The 23,025-nt window shown below is 48.1% G+C and overlaps 1 protein-coding gene across 3 annotated transcripts in view; it reads left to right on the top strand.

Annotated features, from left to right (window-relative positions):
- The window catches only part of NRBP1 (nuclear receptor binding protein 1), a 39,632-nt gene that overhangs the window by 16,076 nt on the left and 531 nt on the right, over nt 1-23,025 (top strand). The window contains exons 7-18 of one of the 3 annotated variants that reach the window (XM_086631181.1): nt 1,028-1,122; nt 5,145-5,168; nt 17,092-17,175; nt 17,450-17,508; nt 18,682-18,780; nt 18,856-18,988; nt 19,289-19,391; nt 21,919-21,969; nt 22,065-22,200; nt 22,285-22,338; nt 22,734-22,797; nt 22,883-22,938. In XM_086631181.1, coding sequence (XP_086487307.1) covers nt 1,028-1,122; nt 5,145-5,168; nt 17,092-17,175; nt 17,450-17,508; nt 18,682-18,780; nt 18,856-18,988; nt 19,289-19,391; nt 21,919-21,969; nt 22,065-22,200; nt 22,285-22,338; nt 22,734-22,797; nt 22,883-22,938 — 958 coding nt within the window. The remainder of the gene's footprint in view (nt 1-1,027; nt 1,123-5,144; nt 5,169-17,091; nt 17,176-17,449; nt 17,509-18,681; nt 18,781-18,855; nt 18,989-19,288; nt 19,392-21,918; nt 21,970-22,064; nt 22,201-22,284; nt 22,339-22,733; nt 22,798-22,882; nt 22,939-23,025) is intronic. The other 2 variants (XM_086631180.1, XM_086631182.1) reach the window with 2 other exon arrangements.

The following is a 23,025-nucleotide window of genomic DNA, read 5'->3' as shown; positions in this document are numbered from 1 at the left end:
TGAGCATCAGGGAGCTCTCCAGAGTGTTCAGCTTTATAACCTGGATCTAACCATGACCAAGAGGATGTTGCAGAGAAGCGTCAAAGAAATCAAATTCTATGTGACAGAAGCGCAGAGAATTTTCTTAGTCTTGGCAGGCTCCAGTCCTATAGCATGCAGTAAATTCATAATTATTGTGGAGTGATACTGTTAAAAAGTCTATGTGGATCTATAAATTTCTTGATGATGCAGATCTTCTGCAGCCATCTTAATGCAACTTAGTTGAATAGAACGTAGTGGGTTTTTGTTCTGGTTTTAAAGGTTCTTCTCTACCTGAGCTGGAGTTGGTGTGTAGCTAATAACAGCCTTGGAAGAACAACAGCCCAGATGTCAGAGCGAGATTCCCACTCGATAGAGAAAATTCTGTTGCCTTTTGGCTAAATAAAGCTGTTGATGAATACTTGGGGTTCTAATAAGCTTTTGGGAGCTGACAGTCCGTATTTATGCTGGCTGCTAACATAAACCCAAGCAGAGTGAGGTGCAAAACCAGGTAGCCTCAAACGTACCTGGGACTCAGCACTGGAAAGTTTTGTTTGTGTCCACTGGAACACATGAGCAGTCATGTTTGTTCAGCACTGAGTGCCTTTCTGATACCCTGTGAGTAGGGCTTGAATAAGGCTCTGATCTTTTTGGTATAAAGTTGGAACCCTTCTAGCACCCACCTGGCAGTATTGGGATGGATGAAGTAGGTTCTTCACCCCTGGTACCCTGGCTTTCTTGGGGACTAATCAGAGAAAGGTTTCTTTTTTCCCCATGTTCTGGAGGTTGTTAGTTAGAGAGAATTGCTTAATTTTCATGGTTCTGCCTTAGCCTAGGGGAGATGTACAGTCACTTAATTGTACCTCCCTGCTATTGTAAATCTCTGGCATATGCCCTTTGCCCTCCTGTTCCTTTCTGATGTCCCTTGAGAAAGGGAAGGGAGAAAGGGAGGGATTCCTGGCCTCAGCCTCAGAAGTCTCCTGACCAGTGCTCTGTTCTGAATCTCCAGCTACCTCCACTCCTGTGATCCCCCAATCATCCATGGTAACCTGACCTGCGACACCATCTTCATTCAGCACAACGGACTGATCAAAATTGGGTCAGGTAAGGCCGTTGGAGGTGCCCTTGGCTGTGAGGCACACTGCTCAAACACAAAAAGGCATCTAATCCTTTCAAGGTTATCTGGCATGGTAGGCATGTACCTACATGTTCCCCACCTCCATGTCAGTTGTGCCAGAGATTAGTAGTAGAATTCACTTTTGGTTGGACCGCCTTCAGGCACAGGAAGGACTGATACCGGATACTGTTTCCCTTGGTAGCCCATTCCTCAGTTATTGATCTCAGGGGACTAACTTGGGAAATGGTGCCGAAACTTTCAACTTTTGTGTGCATGTTATCTTTGGATTCATCTGCTCTGCAGTCTTTTTCATGTTAATACACACAGTTCTTTTCCAGTGTTGTGAAGGTTTGAGAGCTGTCTGGAGAACTGTGCCCACTGGGGCCAGGAGTGCTTCTTGTAGGAACCAACATTTATAATCAAGGTTTTAGACTCTGGTTGCAGCAAGCTGCTTGTCTTGGCATCCTCAGCCAGCATCACTCACTTTGGCCCGGACTTCAAGATGCTAGCTTGCCCGGGGCCTGTTTGGCAAAGACGTGCAATGTTTGGGCAGCCACCTATGCTGAAACGTTTTATTTCATAAATAAGAAGTGATTTTTCTGGCAGTGCAGCACATCCTTGCAGTGCGTCTGTGTGCAGTCGTGTTTTTTTCACCTTTGTCATTCCTGTGTCTATAAAAATCTCTGCAATCAGGATGCATTATGTATGTTGCACCTTGACATAACTTTCCAAGTGCCAGCTTTTCTATCTGTTGTCCAACTTCTGCAAGTATTCCCAAACCTGAGGAGTGTGTGCTTGCCATTCTGGAGGCTTTTGTCTGTGTGAATTCTTGGTTTGATGTTGACAGTGTACAGGAAAGAATGCTCTGCTTCGCCTGTCATCTAAAAATAGCCTCTCTTCATAAACTGCAGACCTCTGTGGCTTTTCTTTCCATCAAAGAACTCTCATGTTGTGTCTCTGTTCCAGAATTGGGGTCTCTGTTCTCTGTAGCAAACCTCTGATACATGCTTGTACCCAGGGAGACTGGGTCATAGCAGAAGGAACACTCAGTTCTCTGCCTGTAAACTTGGTGACTTGCTCTTTGTACAGGCTGGTGATGTCATGAGGTTCGCTTTATCCCTTACTTTGTCCAGGTGGGAGGAATTTCCAAGAGTTGTGTACACCTGATGCCTGTATGCTGGCAAACACAACTGGCTGCCAGGCATTCAATTCGGGCCACTTAAGGGAAGCCTGTTGTAGACTCGAGAACATAAGAGATCTTTAAAGTTTAGTTTGAAAGTATTACACAGCCGCAATCCTTCTGATTGTAAAAACAAACACTTGGAGTTGGTATCTAGAGCCATGGCTTTCTACCAGAGGGAGATGCTGCAGATCAGCAAACGTGACATTCCACGAGCATTCGGACTCCCGGTGGTGCTGGTCAGAGGCTGTCTAGGAGAACGGTGGCTCTTGGAGCATGGGTCACAAACAGTTGCCTCAACAGAACTACACCTTTGCCTGCTCCCTCCAATTCCTTAGAGCTTTGCTTCTGTTAGGCACGGTGGGAGGGACAGAGGCAGTTAGGCTGATGGGCTCTTTCGAAGAGTAGTGGGTGTCTGTGTGCTCTAGCAGCTGTGTCCTCAGCAAGAACAGGGCACGTGCTGCGAGTGTGGCTGCAGGAATGGTGCTTAATGGCGGTTGCTCCTGAGCAAACTTCTGCTCCACAGTGGTAGGCTGCCTTGCTCACCTTTTGTTCAAAAGTGAAGTGATTCGTCAGGGAGACTCTGGTCCTTTCTTAAATAAAAAAGGAAGGGAGCGCAAGTGAACTTGGGATCAGAAGAAGAAAGCTCTGGATGTGGAAGCTATGGCTCCAGTGCAGTGCAGGCTGGAACTAAAGTTGCCAATGTTACAGAATGTATTCTTATTCCTGCAGTGCCCACCCAGCTGTGAAGGTCAGAACTACGTCATCAGAACTGCTGGCTGTGTTGGAGCTGGAGATTCTCCAGTCCTGCTGACTGCGCAGTAGCCAGACGGGCTATTTCTGCGCTCGGGCCCCAGAGCAACCGTTGCTTTGGTGTCACTGACAATGTCAGGCCCATGTTTATTGCTTCACGTAGTTATTTATTACAGCTGGCTGGTATCTGAAAACTTTACAGTGTTCACTTAAAAGAAGCGAGGCAGTAATTCTCAGGGATTTAAGGGGAACGATGATTGAGTGCACAACAATTGGCTCTTTGATCCCATCTCTGGCCCCCGCACCATTCTGGGCTATGTGCCTGAAAACTCCTCTTTCCTCTGCTTTAAGCAAAAGAGAACACTTGCTGAGTGTGGGCCAAAAATCTGGGGAAAGGAAGCTGCTGGTGTATTCTGCAGAACATCCTTCTGTCTGCTAGGTGAGGAGCTACTAGCAGAGCAGCGCCTGTGTCGCGCTGGCAGTGGCTGGTACTGGTTCCTGTAACACGTGGGTAGGTGTGGGAGCAGCCCTTTGGCCTGTCGCTCCTTGCTGCTGCTCAGACCGCGAAGCACATGCACTAGCGGGACTGACCGCTGTTCTTCTTCTACGTGTGATTCTGCATCAGCCTTTTTTTTTTCCTAGAGCCACCTGTGCGCTGCTGGAAGAAAAGAAATTCATTTAGTAGTAGGGTGTTGCTGTTACTATTGCATTGAGTTTTGGGAAGAGGGATGAAATCTTTATATGCTGGGGGTCATCTGTGGAAGAAAAACGGAGTGGGAAAGAGGAAGGATTTCTCATACTACTTAAATGCAAAAGCTGTCCATAATCCATTAATTTACTAACTTTTTTTTTCTGTGCCATAAAGTGTGGGATTGATAGATTAAAGGAGGAAAAGTGTCAAACGAATGGGGAGCTTTGCAGAACTTGTGATGAGGATAGGTAAGCCACCTACCATTCTTAAACTTGCCACTGGTGTTCCCAGAAACTGGAATGTTCCAGCTGCTTTCTGGAGTTGAGGTCAGATGAAAACATTCCTTGTGAGGGGTCCGAGTTGTTTTCCATGTACTCTGCCACAGGATCCCCGTGCAACACCATGTTGCATCTTGTGCGTGTGTGTGTCCCCTAACAAGCAGACCTGCGAAGGGAGCATGTTGCAAGTGTTTTACTGGGACAGCTTGAAGGTTCTCTGAGTGTGAAGGGGAACAGGGTGTTCCATGCTGCTGCTTGCTTACATTAAGTGATGTTGGGAGGTAATTTTTGTAGTTCTCATGGGAGTGTAAGAACCAGTCACAGGTGGAAAGAGGTGAGGTGTTTGAATTAAAATGCTTTTGGGCAGCTCTTGGAGTGCTCCAACAGAACCGAGGCATCAAGCTGGAGCATCTTGTAAGGTCTTCTGGTGCCCCTGAGACATGGCAATATATTAGCATTTACCCAGTGAGACTTCCAGACGCCCCCAGAGCATAGGGGGAAGCTTAGTGTTGTGCTAGTATATTTTCTAGTGCCTCCAGGTGCTCAGCCAGTGGATATGCTTTCCTGGATTCAACATACCTGACCTCTGGGATTCATTATATATTAATTGGAGTCTGCCCAGAGTCTGTTTTCTGTTCCAGGCCAAGGTGCCAGGAGACTGAGTCTTACTAGTCTTAACTCTGCTATTAAATTATGTGGCTAGGTGTGTAAGTATGGGTTCTGCTGCCAAGATCCATGCCCAGGAGAAGCTGTGGGGATGTAGAGAAACGTAGTTGTCTGCTGAAGGGGATGCTAAGAGACTGTAGAGCACTCACAGAAAGAACAGTTTCCAGCTGCTTAGCCTCAGTCAGCCGTAATCTTCTACTTGGTCAGAGGTGTCTTGTCTCCTTTGCCCAGTCTGGTTCTCAATTAGAAACACTGGTGTTCCTTATGTAAATTGATTTCAAAAAGGTGGCTAGAGGCAGGGCCAGGTTCCGAGTCCTGTCCGTGTTTTGCCGTGATTCTGACCTCGCTGTCTCTGTCGATGTTAAGTGCTTGCTGTTTCATCAACTCATTGACTTCTGTCTCGTTTTACTTCCCGCTTACGGGCTGCTCTGTTACCAACAGTCTTTCATAGGATATTTGCTAATGGTGAGCAAACTTCTCCACTCCTGTGATGTGACTACCGCTAGATATGTAATGTACATTATTTGTGTGTGTGTACACATATATATATTTATATATGTGTGTGTATCTATATTTGTAACACACACAGCATACATACTCTCTAATTTATACCGTGTTCCCTTGCTATAAGGCTGGTGTGTAAAACTGTTCGGCTTAGGCGTATTGTACTTTGAGATCTTGTGTTCTGTGCTGGGATGCAAACTTTTCCTTGTGTCCTCAGCCAGAGCCTTACAGAGAGGGAGCACTGCCCTTTGTGAAGTCTCCTGGTTGTTAGTTCTCTTCCTTTCCTTCTCCTTAGAGCGTGCTCGTCCATGGACCCTCGTGCATGCTGGCTCCCGCATGTCAAGCCAAGCGGATGCATTGTTCTGAGCTCTTCCCAGCTGAACTTTCCACCTGCATTAGGCTCTTCCCTGCTGCTGCTCCACTAGACTTGGCTGGGCCCCCAGCCTGGGCTAGCCTTCGCCTCGTGCTTGGCTATCTAATTGCTTGCTTGTAGTTTTAACTCTGTAGATGTTTTCTTTCTAAGATGAATGTTTCGGTGAATGTGTCTGGCTACTGATGGCCAGAGAGACACCCTACCCAAGTGAGTCCCTGATGGTGAAGTAAGGTTCACCATTTATGTTTCCCCAGACAGAGCTCTATTTTTGGGGAGACTTGTGCACATGAGGAGTGAGCTGGGCTGGCAGGGCCTAGAGAAGGATTTGGGTGCCGCAATTTGTAACCCTATTAAATAGAATGCTGCATTTACATTTAAAATAATTATTTTATTTTTTGCCATCAGCATGGTTGTTGATGGTTAGAGTTTGTTTCTACTGAGCTGTGAACCTACCAAGTGTCAGCTGGAAGTGATGGAACGGGAAGGGCCCGTCCAAACGGGCTCTGTGCCGCTGTGGTGTTTGCAGGAGGAGGGTGTGCTGTGCTGCTGGGCATCACCAGCAGAGCAGAGGTGCTCTCAGAAAGCTGAATCTGGGCTCTTACGTAGCTGAGGGAGAAGCTGATGTAGTCAGGGCTCACGGCATTAGGAGGGCGGATTTCCCTGGGGACGGCTCATTTACCAGAGTGCTGCAAGCCGGGCGAGTCGGGCTGCGGCGGCTGTGCGCGGCAGGCTGCCCCGGTGGGGTGGGAGAGCCCCGGTGGCACACCGGAGGCAGACTGATCCGGTGCAAGGGCACGGAGTGGGAACGTGGCTGAACCTGGGCTTCAGCACAGGTTCAGTCATGCTGATGGCAACCAGGCTTAAGACCAGCAAGCCGTGTCTCAGAAACCACGTCACCGCTGCGAGCAGAACAAAAGGCCCTCATTGTGCCCAGGCAGGAAAAGGGGCCTCAGCCCGTGGTCTTGAGGCTTAAGAAGATGCTGTGGTATCTCACTCGTGCTGAGACAGGATGGGATGGCCTTGAAACACTGAGCTTTCTTGGCCAATTTCTTGAGAACTTGTTTTAACAGTACTGTCATATCACTATGTACTGTTCATGTGGGAGCTGGAAATTGTTTAATCCTTAGATCTTGAACAGTCATTCGGGCTTCAAAACACTAAATATAGGGTGTAAGGCTCCTGTTTCGCTTGAGCATTGAGCTAATAAGATTGTGAGTGACATGCTTTCATAAGTGATCTTATTTTAGTCCTTACTTCACTCTCAGATTTTGTTACCTGATGTTTAAAGACTTGTCACACTGTTTTTCGCATCCTGAACAGACACCTAAGACGCTTAGTGGGTGATGTAGAAATCAAATGAGGGTTACTAGGATATCTTGGATCTGGCTTATCTTACTAGGATATCTTGGATCTTTTGAACTAAGGCAAGTGTGGTTTAGAGAAAAAATAACAGGTAGTTGAAATCAGTGGACATAGAAAAATCTATCATAAAAATGGGAAACTTTCACCCATGTTGGCATTTGTTTAGGAAGATTTAACATGAGTTTATGTAGGTTAGCTTCTAGTCGTAGAGTTTTATGTGTAGGGTCAAGCATGTCCTCTACCAAGCCAGACATTTTCAGTTGCTTGGAAACCTGGCAAAACTAAGGTAGACTTTGACGAGCAGAGGAAAAGGTTTGTCTCTGACTACAGCTGCTGCTGGGAATGAGATCGGGCAGATGAGTAGTTTTGAGAGGAACTTTTATTTCCTGAAATGCTTCAGAAAGGCTGAAGTGGTCTGCAGGTTACTTTTTTTAATTTTTCTGACAGGCCTTGGTCGGTGTTGACTTAGAGGCTCCCAGTGGTGTGAAAGCCTGTCATAAAGTGAAGATTCTTCACATTTGGATTGTTCTTGAGAAACTCTGTTGAACTGAGTGAGCAGTTGAGAAACTGAGTGGAATAGCATGAGGTTGATTTCTAATTGCAATAAGTTGACAGGCATCTCATGCTGTAGCTGCTGTTACGATTACTAGAGTGGCAAAAGTGCTTGCCAGAGGCCTGCCCTGATTTTTCTATATAAGCGTACACGTTATGGTTACATAGGCAGGAGAAGCAGTCATAGGTGAGTGACAATCAATGGGCTTCTAATTGCTGTGGCTAGTTTTTGGAGTTGCACTAGCACCTGACTGGACATGTGTGTGTGATGATTTAGTGTGTGCATTTGGGGAGAGGGTGGTGTTTGGTGTTTTAAAGTCAGATTTAGTGTTAAGAATTGGTGTCTTTGGCATTGCTGCAAAGTCACCCAGTGGAATGCATACGTAACAGTTTGACCTCCTACTATGCCATAATGGTAATAAACTCTCATTTTTGTTTTACAGAAGATACAAAAGCTGGCTCTCACTTCATGTGCTTGCCTTCCTTGCTCAGTATACCTTCTGTGTGCTCTGCGTTTCTCATTCATGAAAACACCAGAAAACAACCATCTTCTAGACTGGCTGTCATTTTTGGTTAAGTAGGATCTTCTAAAAAGGTTTCAGTTTCCCAGTTCAGTGCTCCAGGTTATAAAAACTTGCCTTTTCTGTGGTCAAATTTATTCTTTGTGTTGCATCGAAGGCACCTGCTGCTCCAGCTTTGCTGGAATGTGTTTTTTCTCTGCCTTTCTGTGGATTTCCAGGATGTGTCAGGGGACATGTCTTATAGTCATCCAGGTCTTCATTTACCCATTTTAGCATTAGGAAGGCAGTTGTGTGCATCTGCTCCTTTTGGGGTTCTTTGAAGGCATGCGGAACATTAGCATTTTAGAAGGTTCCTTCATGCTCGTTCTTGAAAGGTCACTTGAGTATAAACTTAGCAAGTCTTCCACATCTACAAGATGAAATGCTCAGCCTTCTCCCTAATTGCTGAAGAGTTTTATTCAGACTTTTAGGTGAGGAATTTTTTGTAGAAGCAGAGGCAGTTGACACAGGAGGAATATAGAGATACTGCCCAGTCACGTGAGGATGGAAAGCCAAGCGATCTGGGAGGGGATGCGAAGGGCGGCAAGCAAGGCTTCTGCAAGTAAACAGCGACAGGAAGGCAAAGGAACATACTGGCCCTCTCAGTTAGCGTGGGGGCCTCGATGACAAAGGACGCAGAAAAGGCCAAGGTGTTCACTGCCTTGTCTGCCTCAGTCTGAACTGCTGAGGCTGGCCTTCAGGAACCCTGGGCCCCTGAGACCAGGGGGAAAGCCTGGAGCTTGGTGAAGGAGGATCAGATTAGGAAACACTGAAAAAAGGATTGAACATACCTAAATCTGTGAGACCTGATGGGATGCACACCCAAGTGCTAAGAGAGCCAGCTCATGCCATTCTAAGGCCACCGCTGGTTGTCTTTGAATGGTCATGGAGAATGGGAGATCTTCCTGAAGACTGAAAGAGAGCAAATGTCATTGCTATCTTCAAGAAGGGCAAGAAGGAAGTTCTGGGGAGCCACAGGCTGGTCAGCCACGCCTCAGTCCCTGGGAATCTGATGAAGCAACTAATCCTGGAAACTATTTCCAAACACCAGACAGACAAGACCAATCAGGAGTAGTCAGTGTGGGTTTATGAAGGGGAAATCATTCTTGACAAACCTGATAGCCTTCTGTAATGAGGTGACTGGCTTGGTAGACCAGGGGACAGCAGTGGGTGGTGTTTACCTTGACTTCATAGATGAGCAGACAGAGCGTGTGGGTTGAAAACCAACTGAACATTGAGGCCCAGAGAGTTGTGAGCAGCAGCACAAAGTCTAGTTGGAGACACGTCACCAGTGGTGTGCCCAGAGTATATGCTGGGGCCAGTACTTTTTAACGTCTTCCTTGATGATCTGGATAATCTGGGACAGTGTGCACCGTCAGCAAGTTCACAGATGACACAAAACTGGGAGGAGTGGTGGCACGCCAGACGGGTGTGCTGCCGTTCACGGGGACCTGTGCAGGCTGGAGAATTAAGCAGAGAGGAATCTCTGGGTTCAGCAAGGGGAAACGTGAAGTCCTGCACTGACAGGACATGAAGACAATGGGAACAAACAGAAATACCTGAAGTTCCATTTAATACAAGAGTACTCTTTTTTTACTGTGAGAGTAGTCAAACCCTGGAACAGGTTGCCCAGAGAGGTTGGGGAGTCTTCCTCCCTGGAGATACTCAGAACTGAACGGCATGCGGTTCCAGGTGACCTGTCCTAGCTGACCCTGCCTTGAGCAGGGAGTTGGGCTGTATTCTTGAGAGGTGGCTTCCAACCAATGATGGCTTCCAATTTTGTGATGTGGGCCAAGTAGTGTTTTCACTCTGGCTTCTGCTTTCAGGGGGTGAGCTTTTCTGGTTAAGTCTTCCAGGGTCATTTGTGCAGCTCCACTTCAGCGTGTTGTGAAACAGTGGTAATCACAGAGGTGTGAAGTCTGGAATTCAGGGAAGTTAAACTTGAAATGCTCAAACTTGTGGACCCTAATTGCGTTTTAATCAAATACGCATTTATACTGGTTCAATCCAAATTTCTGTTAAGCAGAGCTGCTTGAAACATAAAATAATTTTCATGGTCATATTTCTGAGGACTTTGTTTTTCAGTGTATGTCTGTCTTTTGTGAGTAAAAGAATCCGCTGGAGTAGCTTGGTCCGTAGCATTTCAGTGAATGTCTTGTCTTGGTTTTCTGACTGCGTGTAATTCCTGCACTGTGATGTGAGGCTACTGCAGTTAATTAGTGCCCTGCTGTTTTGGTGGTGAAAGAACTGGGCAAGAACAGCAGTCCTGCTGCTCCTTCATCTTTCTGATATGAATACTGTACTGCAGTCAGGCGATGCAACCCAAGCAGGGGTTTGCCCAGTCTGTAGGACCTTCATTCTTCTGGTCTAGAACTCAGGACCTTCATGGTCTAGAACTTAGAACTTGTTTTTGTGTGCAGATTTCAAATCTCCCTACACGCTTTGTTCAGAGTGAAGTTGTTTGTATCATGAGCTCTTCCAGACAAAGTGCTAATAAGCTCCTAAGTCCCTGGTGAAGAGCCTGCACGCAGCCAGGATTTACAAGTACTTATCTTATTGGTCCTCTTTATCTGTTGCTGTGCCTATGCGTTTCCTGCTCTGCTAACTCCCACTTTCCACTTCCATGTAATGGACGTAGTCAAACTTGTCCATTTAAAACTTGGAATGCTTTTTTACTTAAACATAAAAATGTCCTCCACTGCTTCACAAGAAGTCTGACACAGCATGATCGTGTTCCTTCCCATCATTCATTTATAAGCCTTCGTATTTACGTGAGCCAACAATATGTCCTCGCCTCAAAGGCGGCTGACAATATCGTGGGCTGCGTTAGGCTACATGTTGCTGGCAGGCCCAGAGGGGTGATGCTTCCCCTCTGCTCAGCACTGGTGAGGCCACCCCAGGAGTGCTGGGTCCAGTGCTGGGCTCCCCAGTATGAGAGACACGGACAGGCTGGAGAGAGTCCAGTGAGGGGCCACCAAGGTGATGAAGGGACTGGAGCATCTCCTGTGAAGAAAGGCTGAGAGAGCTGGGACTGCTCAGCCTGGAGCAGAGAAGGCTCAGGGGGGATGGAATCCGTGGCTATAAATACCTGGAGGGAGGGTGCCGAGAGGCCTGAGCCAGGCTCTGCCAGCGGTGCCCAGTGCCAGGACCAGAGGCAATGGACACAAACTGGACCACAGGAGGTTCCCTCTGAACATCAGGAAACCCTTTTCAGTGTGAAGGTGACATAGGCACAGGCTGCCCAGGGCAGTGGTGGAGTCTCCATCCTTGGAGCTATTCAGAAGCTGTCTGGACATGGTCCTGGGCAACTGGCTCTGGGTGTCCCTGCTTGAACTGGGGGGATTGGACAAGGTGACCTCCAGAGGTCCCTTCCAACCTGAACCATCCCCTGATTTTATGATTCTATGTTAATTTCTGTGGAGGAAGATACCTCTTTCAAGGTACTTGAATTTGTGTATGATACCAGCTCTCCGTTGCAAGTACCACTGGTTCTGCTTCAGCAGTATTTTCTCTGAAGCAAAACACGGGCAATATTTTAAGCCGAGGTTACTTGTACTACTCAGGAGCGATGTCAAGGGATGCGGCAAGAGTGAGCAGAGGTGCGAGCAGCTGGAGGGCTGTTACCTGGCACTGGTAACTGCACGTAGTGAACTTTTCATACACTGAGCCTCTTTGCCTTTTCGTATCATATTCAAATGTTTAAAAAAAATAAATAAAATCCTCTTGCTTTTGGTGACTCGGTGTTGCAAATAGCTTTGCAAACACTGTTTGCAATCCCTGGTATAGATCTGCAGGGCTCTAGGATGCTGGTGTTCTGCGATCAGCCTGATCTGCCACTGCTTTTCCTGTTTGACTCGGTGTTTAATGGCTGCATGCTGCTTTTTGTTCCAGTACCTTCCTACTTGCTTATTTTCTAGGCTTTGCCCTCCCTAATAAAAAGGCATTTGTCGTGTTTGTGTGCAAATGAACTGTGAATGTCTTGGTTTTGTGCAGTCTTACACCCTTTTGCAGTAGTGAAAATGTCTCGGGCACATGAGTGCAGGGGATAATAACGTGGCCTTACACCGGTCCTGGCCCTGTGGCCATCCCTTCATAGTTGCAAGCAGACAGTCTTGTGTTCAGTTGATCATTTTTGGGTCCCTGTGATGCTGGTGCAGTGCAGCACAGGTAGCTGTTGCTGGATTGGCATAGCAAGCCTGGGACTAACCTTGAAGGCGAGCTGTTGATCCTTCTTGCTGTCATTGTGTTTTCCTCTGCTTTCCGAGCCTGCTGAAACCTGGTGGACAGTGTACTAGCGCTTTCCTAGAAGAGCGGAGTAACATGCTCTTGCTTCGGAGGATGCGTAGGCGTTTCCAAGAGACGGAGTGGTTTAACGGCTCCCTCAGGAGGAAAGGAAGGACTGTTGGGCAGGCTGTCTTCTGTGCTTGCGAGGAGGAGGTGTTGAATGCAGAACAAAGGTGGCTGTGAATTGAACATGGGACAAGAGGAAAATGTCTTTTGCAACATGTGGTGTTTAAAAGGGGCAAGTCACTCTGTGATCTGGCATCTCTGCTAAAACCTCCCACTGGTGACAGTTGGGAAGTAATACTACCAAGTGCGTTCTTGGCTGACACTCCTGCTGACTGACGGGTGCTCCGGTGAGCTGTCTGTTTATCCTGGTCAGCCCTTTGCTCTAGCATGTCCTTGAGGATTTGAGAAGTCTAGCAAGCTCTGCTTGTTCCTGCAGTAATGCTGATTATTTCTCCTTAAGCTTTTATTGTCAGATTGAGTTCAGCTTGCCAAAGGCAAGTTGCTTTTCCTACCTTCTACTGTACTTCACGTCTCTTTCTATCATCTGCCCTGCACAGACACCATATTTGTCTGAATCCTGTTCTAAAATTCATCTTTGCTTTGCTAGTTCCTTACCAGACTGATCAGTCGTGTGGTGCTATGTCTTGTAGTCTGCCCCTTGCTGTAGTCTTCTCTGCGGCTGAGAAAGACACGTTTGTTGTTAATGTTGGTGCTCTGGCTTTCCTTTTTGACTTTCATTGTTTGCCTTAGTGAGCTGTCATTAGCCTGCATGCCTCTGGTCGTTCACAGAATTGAGAGTTGTCACTAGACATAGTAGTGGATGGTATGGAGCAACCATGTGTGAATCGGTGTCAGGGGTACGCTAAAGTGTGTGTTCTTATCTTGTACAGTGATGAAAGGAACAGATGTGTGTCTGACAGGGCCACCTCTGCTTAGCTCTAAGGCATATGGTGAAGAATCTGGTAGTCTTGTGCCATTGCTCTGCTGTTGCATTGCTTCAGTGTTGGAAGAACAGAGCAGGGTTATGTGTGTGATGTCCAGCCAAGTTGCATGTGAGCCGTGATATGAACTGCTAGAACAGGGAGCAAGCTTGCCATGTGTGGCTGATCAAACCCAGCTGCAGAGCCAGGTTTGCAAACCTGTAGCAATGACAGGAAAGCATGTTGAGGAATTCTGGTGGGACTCTGCAAGTTCAGAGGCACGAGGACCAGAATACAAGAGGGGACAGGTCCCTGGGTGACCTACAACAGCAAATTCAAAGCTGCCTTTCTGCGTGTCAGAGTTGGAAGTTCCCACAGACAGTGCAAGCCCAGCTCTTTCCAGAAATGTTGGTGCCACTGCAGAACATCCATAGGACGTGGATGCGGAGAAGCTTACTATCAAGTCCTTAATGAGGTGCAGACAGCCATTATAGCTAGAGGTTGGGCTAGGATTCCTTTGTGCTTGCTTTCCTCATACGGGAGTGCCTGTGTTACATCACTGGCTAAGGTTTCTGTTGATAACGCCCTTTGGTGATTGATTACTGCCTGTTCTTAATCAGGGCCCAGGAGCAAAGGACAGCATGGCTGGGTGGTGAACTGACCCTTGCCGTCCCACATGCGGTAGGAACAGTATTTAAAGGCACATTGGAAAACTAAGCTAATCAGAACATTTTTTGGAAGATGACTTTATACTTGGCTGACTCAGCTCCACGTTTGGCAGGATAGGGTTGTCCTGGGTGGTACCGTGCCAGAGTTCCTGCCTGAGGACGTTGGTCCAATGCTTGATGACATGTGCTGAATTTCTGCAATGCTGTCACTGCTGACACATGGCATCTTTCTCAGGGCAGGCCTTGATGCCTCTACCCTTCTGCAGGGGTCTGGCCCTGCCCTGGCAGCAGCACAGCTACACGCAGGATCTTGGTGGTGGGTGCCAGACCTCTGACTGTACAGAACTCCATAGCTGAAGATGGGTTCTGGGTTCCTGTTTGCTCTTGCAATCCATTGCAGTGACAAGAAAGGCAGAATAAATAGAAGGCTTCTAAAATAAGTCTTATTTTATATCCCCAGATTGTCTAGTTAGTTCCCGGTAGTCAGAGACTGCAGTAGATGCTGGGTTTAGCAGGGTTCACAAATACCTGTTTGATAGTTCGCATGTACTGTATGCTGCACAAAGACATCCAGTGTTCCATTAAACAAAATAAACCTGACTTCAGAGCAGAAGGGTTTCTGAATTCTTAAATACCCTTTTCTGTAAAAGCTGAGACAAAGTAATAGTTCTTGTAGACAGGGAACAAACGAGTTTGGGATCAGCGAGATTCTAGGATTGTATTACAGCAGGGGAATGCCAAAATCTTAATGATATTGGTCGCTCTCAAGAAAAATTTGTTCTTGTTCATAAACCTCACAGCATTCAGGTGGCTGTGGATCTTCAGCAATGTTGCATTTCTGGACGTGATCAGCCTCTGCCCCTTCACAGGGCTGTATCTGTCTTTATCTCCACCCCTCGTGCCCACCAGTGGTGTACTACAGGTTTAGGAGAAATTACTTTTAGTTCCTGCAAGTCTCCAGCAGAAGTTTGGAAAGTCACGAGTAGCAGTGTGTGTGGGGTGGTTTGTTGTTTGGGTTTGGGTTTTTTTTTTTAGTGTTTGGTTTTAGGTGGGTTTTTTTTAGGAAGGCAAAACCTCATTTGACAGTATTAAATTGTTAATTTTTACAGCGGTGAATTGTTCTTTTCAGTGGAAAAGAATAAGTTACTGAGAGGAGGGAGTGGCCAGTACTGTTAAACTTGATCTTGATTCCTTGGCCAAAACATCTACAGAAGGGAAATGGGAAAGAGCAGTAATGATGAGGAAATCCAGCTGCTGGAGAAGACCTGACGTAGCCCCTCCTCTCTTGGTAGCCACCTATAGACCAGACATACATAGTGGGCTACTTAAGGCAGATCCTGCCCCTAGACAAAAGCAAGCTAACAGGACTTCTCCATCGGAGATGTCTGGGAACCTCTCTGGAAGGCCCAGTATGAGAACCTGTTGTGCTGGACAAACCTTGGGTGATGGGCCTGCACTGTCTGAAGGTTTGGTGACAGGATGGAGGCTGAAAAAGGGGTTTGGAGTCCCTCAGACACTGATCTCATTAATGTTGAGGCTGTTAATGGAAATGTGGGGAATGTGTGATGTTGAGGTAGGCCAGGATATCCTCCAGAAGCACAGGAAGACATAAAAGGACTGCACAAAGTCCAGTTGTAACTCACTCAATAGTGCAAAACACAAAGCTGCACAAAAGTCCAGAGCTCGTCATTTGGGAACCGAGGAGGATCTGGCATTTACTAGCTGTCCAAGGGACGAATCCGACCCACGTGCCTGGCGTGCAGTGCTAAGATCCACTGGGGCAGAGTCCCTGGTAGAGAACTGTGCGTGACCCTGGCCAGGGCTCATCTGAAGGGGTCGGTGTGATTGGGAAAATGCAGAGCAGGTCTTAAGAGGAAGACGAAGAATTTAGCTTGCTTTGCTTAGTGCTGTGAAGCTGAGAGGACCTGGTGGTGTCTGTTAGCAGGTGAGCACTAGGAATGAAGTGATGTTACTGGGCTCCCAAGATAAGAGCAAAAAGCAGTAAACTAACCATGAACAGTTGGTTGGGAGAGCAGGCACTGGCCATTGAAACAAGCTCCGTTTCCAGTGCTGAGATAAGATAATGGGATTTGGTGTGTGCCACTCAGCAGAGTTGAGCTGAGTTACCAAGGAAGATCCTTCTTGTCTGACTAGACCCCAAAGAACATCTCTCCTCTGAGGCTGGGAACTAGTCCAGTGTCACTCAACAGGGAATCCTTTTTGGTGTGTCCTGCCCTAATCCAGGAACACCTGGAAAAATACAGGTGGTTTGGCATATCCCATGTAAGTCCACATTGTAGCAGTACAGACCAGGACCAATTGCGATTGTCCAGGAGTTCGACAGAGTGGGAGATGGGCCTGAGACTGTGGGACCAGGCATGTTCAGGGGTGGAAGCAGAGCTTCAGATGGGATGGTGACTCTGAACGCCCTGCCTACTTCGGTGCTTCTCCCTAAGAGCCAGCTGCTTAGTTCTGGAGAGTTGTTTGCAGTCTTTTCAGAGGTGGCTGTACCTCCTATGGAGGTCCACACTTCTGCTCTGCTCATTGTTCTTGTGCCTGGGAGTTGTTCCCTCACCGGAGCTCTGAGTGATTGTTGATGGTTGCTGTGGAGCTGCAGGGAGGCCTCGGCTGTCAGGGTGGTCATCTCTCCTCTTTCAGCAGCTTTGCTTGACATTTATGTTAAGGCACTTTGGCACCAGTGCCCTGCTGATATGTGGAAGAGTTGCCTTGTAGGTCTGTCCCTCTCCTAGAGCCCTGAGGTGGTGACTAATTGCAGCGATCTTGGCATCTCTGGCTGTTCCTAGGGCTTCTGTTAAAGTTGAGTTGCTTGTGAGGAATGCCATGGATCTGATTTAAGTTAGGTGCTTTCAGGACTCGCACTTCAACAGGATGTCCTTCCCAGCTTGTCTTCCCCTTCAGCAGAAACTGTTGTCTCCAGCTTTGCTCTTGGAGAGAAATGCCAAGCTGCCTTAGTCAACCTGCAGCCGAGGAGACAATGGAGAAATATGTCAGGGCAGGTGACCTGAGATGAGGCCACCTTAACTCCACTGTGCTGCCCCTTTGGGCACTGGAGGGCCCTGGAGCTGCATGTGTTCCTTAGGGTCTAATCAGGGATGGGCTATGGTTTCTGTGTCCTAAGCGTTCATGACTTTCTTCTAGTGGCACCGGACACAATTAACAACCACGTGAAGACCTGTCGTGAGGAGCAGAAGAACCTGCACTTCTTTGCCCCGGAATATGGAGGTATGGTGTGGCTACAGCTGCAAGCTTGGTTTTGTTGGCCTTACTAATGCTTCCAAGCTGTTCTGCATCTTGTTCTTAGCTACAGGCTCATGAGAGACACCATGTTAACAGTTTTGAGCTATTCGCTCGCTAAACGCTCCAACTCCTCTGTCTTCTGCTAGCAGAGGAGGGAGAGAAGACTGCAGGATTGCCATAGCCTGATGCAGAGGTGGTCCTGCTGGTACTGCCGAGCGCAGGGATGAACCGATAACAGAGTGTTATTTCTGTGTTACAGAAGTTGCCAACGTCACCACTGCTGTGGACATTTACTCCTTTGGGATGTGTGCGCTGGAGGTGAGTGTGGAACACTTCAGCTGTAGGACAGAGAGAGAATGAATCTGAGGGAAGGAAATGGCTCTGTGGAGATGCTGTGGTTACGGGTGGGTTAGCTTGGTAACGAAGTGCTTTTGTTCCCTGAGCCAAGTGCAGTTTGCCTTGGAGGGATCTCTATTGAGGATTCCCCCAAATGCCTTCCAAAGAAGTAAATAGCTCAGTAACGTGTGGTTCTTTCTGAAATTCCTGATGTGTAATTCGTTGCTCTGCAGGTCTTGGCCAGTTCTGAAGTCTGACCCACGGGCTGGTGGGAACAGTCACTACCACAAACTGTACTTAATGTACATGGAGAGCAAACCCCCCCCTTCTGGGGAGGACCTGTTCTTCCTGTGGTATCTGGAGGAGAGGACAGATGGAGTCTGTAACTTTTCTGAGCCAGCCTGTCCTCACCTGATCCAGATGGTGGTTGCAATCAGGTGTGAGTCTGACGTACCTGAACTTAGCAGCTTAGCAGTTCCTCTGTCCTTGGAATCAGTAGGCCTAAGTCTAGGAAATGGGAGTTGTTGGTAGGAGTATTTTTTGGAAAAAAAAAAAAAAAGGAGTTGTCAAAAAGAGCCAACGCAAAGAATTCTGAACCTGTGCTGCACATCCCATAAGTGAAGCAGCAAGAGATCTGTGGAAACACACAACTTATAGGAAGCAAAACTTAACTGAATCTTAAGATGTTCTCTGGAATCCCAGCCTTTCCTAGCAGGGAATTTGTGTATGTCTTGGCTGGAGCTAGTTCTGGATGGCATTGTGTGCTTGCTTTTCTGCCTGTAATCCAGAGCTCTCAGTACAGTCAGGAGGGACACTGTCAGATTCTGGCAGTGGTCTAGTTACTGCTTCTTTAGAGGATGGGAATTATTAAGCAGAAGTACAGGCCAATGGATCATGAGGTTCAAAATGGAGATACTCACTGCCTAAGGTGATGCTGGCATAGTTTTCAGGTCTCCCTGGCAATCTGTTACGGCTCTAGGAACAAGCTGTCGTAATGAGGCAGTCATTGTCTTTCTGCCTTCACAACCTGTGACCTTAACTAGCACCAAACAACTCGGCTGTTACGATCTCACGCTTGGCAGTGGTCTCCTTGAGCTCTGTTCGGTGTAGTCCGTTGTTATCGGTGAAGTCCGATGTGCTGCTTTGTGTTGGCAGATGGCAGTGCTGGAAATACAGGGTAACGGCGAGTCATCGTACGTGCCCCAGGAGGCCATTAACAGTGCCATCCAGCTGCTGGAGGACCCCTTGCAAAGGGTGAGTGAGGACAGGGCAGCGCCCACGCAGACATGTTGGCATTGCACGCAGCCTCATGCAGTTTTTGTCTTTCAGGAGTTCATTCAGAAGTGTCTAGAACAGGACCCTGGCAAGCGTCCTACTGCCCGGGAGCTCCTTTTCCATCAGGCGTTGTTTGAGGTGCCATCACTAAAGCTACTGGCTGCTCACTGTATCGTTGGACATCAGCGTGAGTATGGAGTCCCATGGTGACGTGTCTCGTGTTCTGCAAAGCTTCACTAAGTTGTCAGTCCAGGTGGCATCCTGGAAGCCAGGACCTTCCCGCTGCTCCTGAAAGGCAGGGCCCTGCGAAACTGCTGCGGTCGCTGCAGGTCCTGGGTGGTGTGGTGCCCTGCCTGCGCTGAGCGGCACTGGAGTTCAACAGCCTAAAGCCTCTGGGGGTTTTGTGGCTTATCTTAGGTTGGACCGGAATTGCCATTGTTCAGGTCTAACTCTTTGGTTTTTCTTTTTTCCTTTTTATTTTAAAAAGATATGATTCCTGAAAACGCTTTAGAAGAAATGACCAAAAACCTTGACATGAGCGCGGTGTTGGCAGAGATTAATCATGTGGACAGGGAAGGAATCAAGATGATGTGAGTACTGCACGGTGTGCTGGGAGGGGGCTGCTCAGGTGCGTGTGGAACAGACGCCGGGGCACTGCGGGCACTGCGGGATCTGCCGGGGCTCTTCCCTTCGAGTTAGTGTTGGTCTTTTGCCACCGACTGGGAGGCAAAAGGGAGCTGGTGATGCTGTTGGCAAAGGATCAATGGTCCCCTGTCGGGGCACTAAAAATCCTGTGGAGGGTAATTCCTGGGTGGAAGAAGGCCTCGCACCCGTGTTCTGTGAACAGATTTTGTGCAGCTGAGATGCGAATCGTTCCCCACATGGAGGGGCAGGAAATTCACACACTGTAGTTGGAACACTCCGTAGCAAAACCTGACTGAACAATTTGGGGAAGTGACTCAGAGCAGTCACAGCCTTGTCAAATGGAGTCCAACGTGTTGGAGAAATGGGTCCTCAGTGTCTTCTTAAGGAGCAGCTTACTCTACAGGTTGCAAAGGGAAAGGCTGTACTGGGCAGCTACCAGTAACACGTGGCGGCTGCTTGAACTATAGAGGTGGCTCCCGAAGTAAACGACGGTAACATTTACGGAGCGAGTGGAGTGCCAGACGGTGGTGTTACGTTTTGCATAGTGGACCCTCAGCTAGTTGAGAGGTTAACTGAAAAGACTACGGTGTGGATGCTGTGTTTCCAGAGAAGGCCAGGGTGCTGCCAGCGTATCCCAGCAATCTGGGATGCTCGGGCTGCTGAACAAAAGTCATCAGGGAAAAAAAAAGCACTGTTCACTTGAAAAGCTCTTTGAGCCATATAGACCTTTGTAAAAACTGACATTCTGATCTTCATAGTGCCAGTGAGCAATAGTATGGAATTCCCTGTGGAATGTTTTTTTTTTGTTAATTAAAGGTTCAAAATGGAAGATAAAGAGTGAATAGCCTAAGCTGTGCAAGAGGGAGTCTTTTCATATATTGGGCTTCAGTCTGCAGAAGATTGGCAACCTGGCATATGCCAGTCTGGGACCTACTTTTTGGTAGTGCAGTCCCTCAGAGGTGCTGGAAAAGGGAAAAAGAAAGCATAGTAGTGACTTGAAATGCCAGAGCGCATCATTTCCAGATGATGGGAAAGTAACAGATGTCGTGTGTGTTGAAAAGGGCTGGAGGGTGATCTGGGGAGCTCAGGCAGATGTGCAGCCTGCACAAGCTCTGGGGAAATAGCAAAGCACACGGAGGGGACCGTGGCCGAATTTGAGCAGCTTGCAGTCTCTTGCTGATCTCTGAAATTCTTCAAAGCAGTCTTAAGGCAGTGGTAGGGGGAAGACTGGCTGTTCAAAGTTTTTTGTTGCAACCAGTCTAAAAGAAGCTGTGGTCAAGTGGACACTAAACGTTTTACTGGGGAATTAGTAAAGTAGGAGAACCTGTATCTCCTTGTTAGTCAGAACCAGAAGGAAACATGGTGCTTGCTATGGGCTGTTCTGGTGCTGCCGACTCCCTGTGCCGTGCAAAAGACAGCAAGAGCTTGCTTTGGAGAAAAAAGAACTGTTCTGAAAAGGCTGTGATGTAACTCCACCGGAAAAGGCTGTTTCCAGCCTGTTGAAAACACTCTGCTGTGCAGGGACAGACGAGCAAACGTGCCACCAGGGTGCCAAATAACGGAAGAGAAGGTGTTACAGTAGTTGAGTGAAATGTCGAAAGTTATCTGTCCGATGTACGTGTACAAAGCGGCGACCTCTGGGAATGGTCCCAGAGCGGATCAGAGAGCTGCCTTCACCAAGGGGCTGGTGTCCTTGTCACCGCAGGAAGGAACTATATGTTCTTGAGGGTGAGAAAGAGGAAGAGCAGTAGACATACAACAAGTTATGACACAGAGGGGAGGGGTTGTCAGTGCTTGTCCTCCCTCAGCCATGAGCCAGGAAGATGTTCAATGGAGTTAGAGGCTGGGGAATTAAAAACATGTTGGTAGGAAGACTTGCTTTGAGACACTACAGTAAGAAGCCACCACGCTGACTGAGCAATCTGGGAAAGAAGTTGCAGAGAGAACAAAAGTATCCTGAACTCCAATGAGAAATATTTGGGCAGGGCATTAAATCCTGGGGTGTAGTTTCCAGTTTCTGGTCTGGAGTGATACGGTAGGTCATACTGTGCCATCAGCTGCTGCAGAGGTTCTTGCCTTTGCAGTGCCCTTGCTTTTCTGGAGATGGGATGCAGGCTTCGTGGTGTGCTATAACAGAGGTCTTGGAAAAACCTTGCTAGGAGCGTGGTGTTAATTGAGCTAGCTTCCAAATAATTGTTTGCATTGGATGGCTCTCTACAGGGAGGTGATACCCGTTCTGCCATAGTGAAAATGTTGCCTCATCCTTAGCTCCTATGAATAGCTGCTTCCTGTACAGGAAGACTGCAGTCTGTCTCACCTTTGGCTGGCTGCCTCTGGCCCTACCCATCGTGCCCATGACACAGCTGTAGTCTAGGGCATGAAGATTTGAAATTGCATCTGAAGAGACCTGAGTGGGTGATTCTGTTAGACGACTTCTCACCTCAGGACTTGGTTGTTATTTTTTTTCCCCAGCTTCTCACAGTCTCCAGCATTGGAGTTGGACAAGTTCCTGGAGGATGTAAGGTGAGAGGGTTTTTTTAAAGGGCAGCTTTAACCGTGTGTGAGACTGGGAAAGATTTCGAAGAGGCATAACCTCAGACCCTGCTCCTTTCTTGTAGGAATGGTATTTACCCACTCACAGCTTTTGGGATGCCGCGACCCCAGCAGCCCCAGCAGGTAGTGGTGAAGTCTCCCATTGCTCCACCATCAGTGAAAACGCCAACACCAGAGCCTGCTGAGGTGGAGACCCGCAAGGTGAGAGCTGGGAGCTCCGTTCCTCCCTTCCCCAGCTGTGCTGGGCAGCAGCAGTCAGTCACGAGGCGTCTGCTTCCATTTCAGGTGGTGCTGATGCAGTGCAACATTGAGTCTGTAGAAGAGGGGGTGAAGCACCACGTATGTTCCCATCTTCTGTCTGAGCACACTGTGTGGGGTGTCCCAGGGCAGCTGTGCCAAGCACGTGGCTGCAGCATGCTGATGCACTGCTTGTGCCCGCTGTGACCCTCTGCTGCCACAGCTGCCACCTCTGGGACCCAGAGCCAGATCCAGGCCCGTGCCTGTGACTGACCTGGCACGTGGCACTTGTTGTCGGCCCATACCCAGATTCAGACGTCCTCTGCAGGATGGTGCTGCTGGCTGTGGTTTGGAATGGAACTGGATGTGGTGGTTCTGTTAGGCTCCTGTGGGGCTCTGGAGGAGGGTGGTTCCTATCCTGATGGGCATTTCTGGGGATGCTTCTGGCTGGCTGTGGCCACCATACAGTCCCTCATGAGAATTTCTCTACCCTGCAGTTAACACTGCTGCTGAAACTGGAAGACAAGTTGAATCGACACTTGAGCTGTGACCTGCAGCCCAGTAAGTACCTTCCCTCCCGTGCAGTGGTGCACCGGGGCCAGCGGTGCAGTCAGACCTGGAACTCATGCTCGTCCCTGTGTTGCAGATGACAACATCCAGGAGCTGGCAGCTGAACTGGTCCAGCTCGGATTCATCAGTGAGGTAAGCAGGCCTGGGGCTCGGGTAGGGATACAGGTCTGCATTCCTTTCTCCGGCTTTAATGGTTTATGCCAGATCAGTCCTTTTCTA

Source organism: Tauraco erythrolophus, chromosome 2 (assembly GCF_009769465.1).
Source record: "Tauraco erythrolophus isolate bTauEry1 chromosome 2, bTauEry1.pri, whole genome shotgun sequence".
Taxonomy (NCBI): Eukaryota; Metazoa; Chordata; class Aves; order Musophagiformes; family Musophagidae; genus Tauraco; species Tauraco erythrolophus.
This window is presented reverse-complemented; position numbering and strand designations above follow the sequence as displayed.